We start from the raw sequence: 6360 nt of genomic DNA, 5'->3' as shown, positions 1-6360 counted from the left end.
TTGGGCGGGGGTGTAGAGATTTATCTGGGTCGAAACAAAGCGTGGCCAGTGAAAAAACGGCCAAAAAGCTTGAGGAGCCTGATCTCTAGGCGGCAATAAATGGTCGTTCATCCATTACTAACTTCCAAAGTTAAATCAAAATTAGTTCTCCTATGCTTATCCTGTTATCGATTAGTATGTTTCATCTGCATCCTTTACACTTCCATGCGAACACCAATTCGCTTAGAGTTTCTTTTAAGCGAATATGCCATCAATAGGGGCAAAAGTTGTTTATTGTTGCAGAAAAGACGAGAAACATGAAAGCGGGTATTGATCTTTTCATTTATTTCTCAGAAAATATATTTTGTACAGCTTATTTAGGTGTTTCTGTAGACAAAACCGTGAGCCGTGAGCATTTATATGTACCATACGTCTAACTGGACACTTATCGTAAACACAGGTTAATTGAAAGGCTTATAATGCACCTAGTAAAACAAAAAGAGAGACCCGTACGCTCGGTCGGTCATACAATATCGTGTTACGAAAATTGCGATGTTTTTAGGTCTGTTTTTATTGTTGCCGAACGTCGCAATCAGCACAAAATACATGCTTTTAGACGTGCAAAGTAATGTAAAAAAGCAATTTGGCATATATATCTTGCCCAAAACAAAAATTAAGGGTACTTGCCTTCCTTGTGTGAGTATTAACGAGGCGAAAAATGATGTACAGCAGGCTAACATTTTATATTTTTATGCTCTCCTTCGCTTTTGCTGTGGCAACCACATGTATTCGAACTATTGAAGTTGAAATATGTAAAAAAGATGGTATGGTTCGAAGTTCCTTGTAACAAAAACCTCCACCATTCGCAGTTTTGTTGTGGCGATCCTCAAACCATGCACTCCGCAAAGAAGCATGTCAGAAAAACTGGCGAAAAGAATTTCCGAATGAAAGTTTGTTCCCCTGCAATAGATTAGAAAAGATACACAAGAATATAACCTCGTCCGACCACATATTGAGCACCACGTATACTGCCGAATTCTTGCTTCTCACCCCCTTCCTAACGTCAACACGGTCAGAGTTCGCCTGGCTTCGTGACGCCATCCAAAGAGGGCGCCACCAAACAGGCGGCTTCTCTTCTCCACACCCACTGCTGAAAGCGACGTCCTCGCGCTCCCTTTTCACCTCTCTCCGTGGCTTCCCCTGATCCATCCTTTCCTCCTCTCTTGTTGTCGTCACGGGATCTCTCACTTTTCCTTCGCTCCCTTTTTCCCTTCACTTCCCCTCTTCCTCCTCTCTTACCGCTTTTCGGCGCTATAGAACAGCGTACTCCGGCTACGCAGCCGTCAAACGACGCTTGGCGCTCGGCGGCAGCGCACTGCCTGTCTTTTGAGTTGTCCCAACACGACCCGCCGCACTTTCCTCGCTGACCGGCGCGTCGCATTTCGGCTACTTCAGAGTTCCTGCCAAGAAGAACGTGAACTGAACTGTGCAACCTATTGAGGTTTATACTGTGTTGCACAAAGGTAACTGTTAGTGTATTCTTCTGGCGCTACATGATATACGAACTCTCCTAGACTTTCTCCCTGGCCACTTTTTCCGGGCGTGTCACTCGCTTTGGGCCATCATTGCATTCATCACGGTGACTCGTGGGATCGTTGACGTCTGGATTCCCGCCCGTTGACGTCTTGCTGGTGCAACTTCAGAAGTTCGTTATCAGTGTGGATCCCGCCGGGATACTGTGCCGACGACAGTGGAAGTTATTGATATGGGAACATGTGACACCTGGGGCAAGAGGACCTAACGCTGTGGTCACGAAGATTTGTACTGGAAATTTGTGCTGGCGCAAAACAAGGACCTTCGCATAACGAGGGCGCCTTTCAAGAGCCTTGCTGAACGCAGAACATTCAGTCCGGCAAGAGCAACCGGGTTGCCCAGTGCGTCAAAAGTCGTGGGTTGTGAAAATGAAATATTGACGGTTGTTCTTTACTGGTGCTTCACGCGCACAGGTTTTCATCCGCATAAAGGGGCACATAGTGCAGTCAGTCCGACCGAAGACGTATACTTCTAAAGGTACCGTTTAATTCGTGGCGGTTCTAGAAGGTTGTAAGCTTTTTAAGCGGAAGATCGCCCAGAAACAAGGGGATCTTCAATCTCGCTGATATTTGAAGTCGCGCAATTTGTTCTCGCGGTTAAGTTTTTTTTTTCGGTGAGGTCATTCTGACGCCGCAGCTGAAGAAACGCAGAGCATAAGCAGATGACACAAGAACTAGACCATGCTTTTTGACAGTTAAGTAATTGCAGTTGTCGTTCCAGATTTGCAAATTAGTTTTTCTGTGCTCTCCGACGAGAGGCTTGTAAGCCCTTGTATTTCAATTGCTGAGATACTTTTGACACTGTACAGTTTATGACAGGGGAGCCCTGAAGCAGGGCTGCACGGAGCGACAAATATCAGTTGGAAAAATTAGTAGTGTGGAACGTACAAGAAAGATTTTTCCTAGACAAGTAAGAAAATATATTTGCTAAAGAAGGCAGGTTGGGAAGAACCCACTGAATCATAAGAGGATATCCGAATCAACGTACTATCCCAAGGAACACGACAGAAAAACCAAAAAAAAAGTGCTGGGTGATAACTTCTGTTTACTTGTAACGAGAGAATAAGGCTGTGTGGATTAGAAAGAACAAGAAAGCAGGGCAGTTGCTGGCATAGGACTGACCTCACAGGGCTTTATTGGGAAAGCAAACTTGTCCTACCCCGCATTTCATCTCACCATATTAAGCTTTGCAACGTGTCAATGCATTAAATGTTCATCAATTCTACCATTCAAGAATACTCGGGTTCTCAGTAAGCAAACTGAGCAACAGAACCGAAAGAAGACAGTTCGCTGTGAAATTTCCATAGTGACAACGAAAAGCTATTGGAGCCAGTGTTTGAAGAGGTCATAATGGCTGATGTATTTGCCGTTGGACTTCACACGTTTGGTGACGGTGGCTACGCTCCCCACCTACATAAAGTCAATGGTTCGTGGATAGCCGGCAGCAGTCTAGAAATTGGAACAGGCTCTACAGGGCTCCTTTCACTACTATCCGTCATCGGCACAAGCCTCTCCATTGTGGGGGTCGTTCTCACGTTCATCACCTATAGCCTCTTCTCGGACTTGCGCACACTGAGCGGAACATCCCTGCTAAACCTCCTGGCGGCTTTCTTCCTGTCCCACCTGCTGAGCGTCATCGGCGTTGAGCGACCAAGCGACAAAAGGCTCTGTGTCACCCTCGGCTTCCTGCTGCATTTTCTCTGGCTGGCAGTTCACTGCTGGCTCGCCGCCATGGCGAGAGACATGTACAAGACCTTCCGGGACAACATTAATCTTCAGCCATCGCCCGCCAGCGAAGACCGCAAGTCGTTCCTCCTGGCCGCTGCCTTTGCCTGGGGCCTCCCCTTACTACTGACCGGCCTTTCAGCAGTGGTTCACTTCGGCACTGTCCTCGACCAGGTGTCCGAAGACAAGGTGACCTGCTGGATCCTCGGCCGCGGGTCCTACCTGTGGACTTTCTGCCTTCCCGCCTTCATTCTCGCAGTGTCGGATGTGCGTTACTTCGTGAAATCCGCCATCTTGACCCGCTACACTGCGAGTTTGCAGATGAACCGGAAGACGAGGGACCGGATGAAACGGAGACGCTACCTTCAGCTGTTCCTGTACGCCAAGTTGTTACTCGTGCTGACGCTGACCTGGGTCTGCGGGCTCACCGCCCAACTCGCCCGCGTTAAGGCCGTCTGGTTCGCCTTCTGCCTCCTCGCCTCGGTCCAGGGCTTCTTCGTCGCCCTCGCATATTCCTGCAACTCACGCGTGTTCCGCCTGTACAGCAGGTCGTTGCGGTCCGGAAACCAGAACCGCAAGGGCTACGGTGCGTCCGACTTGTCAGGATCGACCGACCTCGCCTTACTCACGTGGGAGCCGACACCGGACGCTGTGTAAAGATGCCAGGTGAATTGTGCACCCATTGAATTCTTCCCGGAGTGGGACTGATGTCACTGCGACGTGCAGCGAGATACTCGTGAAGGACATCTCCGTATAAGTGCCCCTTGTGTGATCGTAGCGGGAGATTCCTATAACCACTCCGGCGGGTTCTGAAGCTCATGCAGGGGAAAACACTTGAATGTAAGTTTAAAAAGGATAAATGACACCCGCGGAACCTGTTCCTGACTTTGAGAACGATACAGGTTTTTATCATTTTAATAATCTTTACCCATCTGGCTGCGAGTCTGAATGTAGCTGCTTTCCTATCTGGAAGTCTCTCGAATTTGGAAGCTAGAGCTACTGGCGTGCTGTGCTAATTAAAGAGTAATGCAAGCGCAGTGCGCAGCGTCCAGCTAAAAATACGATTGTCTAGAAGAGAACACTCCAGGAAAAAAACTTCCTATAGCAAATGGCTCTTCAGGCTGTAATGTTCAGTCGCATAAGAGCTGAGACTGTAACTAGGTGCGTGAAAGATACGCTGTAGGGAAGAAGTTGTGCGAAGCAAAGTGATGAATGCGCACCAAGATAAAACGAATCAGTGCTTCAAGTACCGAAAAATCGCGTGCACAAGAGGACAGTGAAATGTAGCTCTCATTCTAGGAGGACAGCTTCAAAAGCATGACACCCGTATTTTTCTCGCAGAAAAAATGAATAGTTATCTCTTGTCAAGTAACATTTCAACATTTCGCAGTGTACTCAGATGTGATTATAGTCAATATACTAGTTGCAGCTTAAGGTCTGATTTCACGCAGAGAACGGTAGCCTGATTTTAGGCACTGGCGAGGTGCCCGGAGCGCAGAAAAGGCCCACGACGACCGCAGGTCACGAAGAATGCATATCACGGATAGTGCATATCATATACTCTTGAGTACACGTTGACTTGTACGTAGTGCCAGAATTGTTACGCTTAGCTGTGTCTGCTTTGCACGTATTTGATCACTAATTGGGCTCCTTTGTCTAACATTCAACTGTTCAGTGTATGCCGTCTCCCAAGCGACCCAAAGTAATATAAGTCAATCAAAAACTTCTATTTTATATTGGCTTGGTCTGCACCAAACAGCTTCTGCAAATACTCTTCAGCAGACGGTACAGCAAGAGGCATAAAGTTAAGTGGAGGTGCTTCTTGATGTACGCAACTACGTACACGGTGAAGATTGCTCGATAGAGCCAGGATCACACTCTGTGATAAAATCTGAGCGGAATGACACGTTCGAATTCCGTTTCCTCATGCTGTTTTCTCGGCTGTCGTGCAGAGTTTACTTATATAGCTCTGCTAACATGTCTGCAAGCGTTGCGAGACATTGAGTACAGGTGTATCTATGCCGAATAATTTTTTTGTGTACGTCAGGAACATAACCTTGGTGCGATATGCATTTCCCAGTTTTTGTGTTGCTCATGATAGGGCAATTTCTCACATGTGAACGAACATATATTTGTTAGCGCTAAAACTGTTCCCCCTGTTTGCTGCAGCATGTCTTTTTTTTTATCGGAGACCTCCTTTGTAATAAAAGCGTGAACGTCTGTTAAAGGACTGTCTCTTTTTTCGCCCCTCTAAGATAGATGTGACTATTGTTATAACTGTTCAACCTGAATGCATGACAGCAATATTGAATAAAACGACTGCCCCAGTTCCACTTAAATGGGCACATGGTACTTTTTGTTCTCGAGAACTAGTTTAATGAACCACGAGAATTACTATGTGCGCATAATCTGAAGCCTAGCGTACCCACACACCCACAAGATACTCCATACCTCATAGGTGTATGACAACCATTAATGAAAAGGTATAATCAGTTCCCTAATTACTGCTAGTCAAAAAATCAATCAATCAATCAATCAATCAATCAATCAATCAATCAATCAATCAATCAATTACTTAATCAGCCAATCAATCAACCGAAAAATAGAATGCATGTAAGAAAATGTGTGTCAACATTTTGACGCCTAGCACAGTGCTACATAGCCGCAGCGTAGCACATAACCGTAGAGGGGTGTTAGCAACGATTTAAGCACGTAATTATGCTGTTCCTGAAACAAAAGTGTTAAAAAAACAAGTACGCGAATTCGGAAAGTTTTATGACAAGAATTGACCAAATTAGGCCGCCAAAAGTAACAATAACAAACAGGCAGCAAACTCTTTCACGGTTCTTTTTGTTTTGTTCAGATCCAAAACACACATTTGCGCAGTTTATGCCCGCTGTGTAAAAAAGCATGCGGAAGAAATCATTCTTTCTCCTGATTTACTGCTGTACAAAACGGCCTTAGGTTATGGCACCGTTATGTTCGCCGAAAAAGAAACATGGTTAGACAGTCTTGTTGTATGGAAGAGTGCAAATTCAAGCGTCTTCAAGCCACTTGATGCTCC

At 46.0% G+C, this 6360-nt stretch overlaps 1 protein-coding gene across 1 annotated transcript; it reads left to right on the top strand.

Moving 5' to 3' along the window:
- The first annotated feature begins 1330 nt into the window (after positions 1-1330).
- On the top strand, positions 1331-5651 carry LOC144144745 (adhesion G protein-coupled receptor E3-like). The gene has a single exon (XM_077676262.1). It carries the CDS (start codon positions 2922-2924, stop codon positions 3951-3953), a length of 1032 nt encoding a protein of 343 aa, XP_077532388.1. The 5' UTR covers positions 1331-2921; the 3' UTR covers positions 3954-5651.
- Positions 5652-6360: the final 709 nt, after the last annotated feature.

Source organism: Haemaphysalis longicornis, unplaced genomic scaffold (assembly GCF_048455015.1).
Source record: "Haemaphysalis longicornis isolate Haplotype H1 unplaced genomic scaffold, Haemaphysalis longicornis Haplotype H1 scaffold_7, whole genome shotgun sequence".
NCBI classification, from domain to species: Eukaryota; Metazoa; Arthropoda; class Arachnida; order Ixodida; family Ixodidae; genus Haemaphysalis; species Haemaphysalis longicornis.
The sequence above is the reverse complement of the archived record's forward strand: the minus strand, read 5'-3'. Positions and strand labels throughout refer to the sequence as shown.

Coding starts and splice junctions, on each gene's coding strand:
- LOC144144745 (XM_077676262.1), top strand. CDS start 2,922: ATGGCTGATGTATTTGCCGTTGGACTTCACACGTTTGGTGACGGTGGC.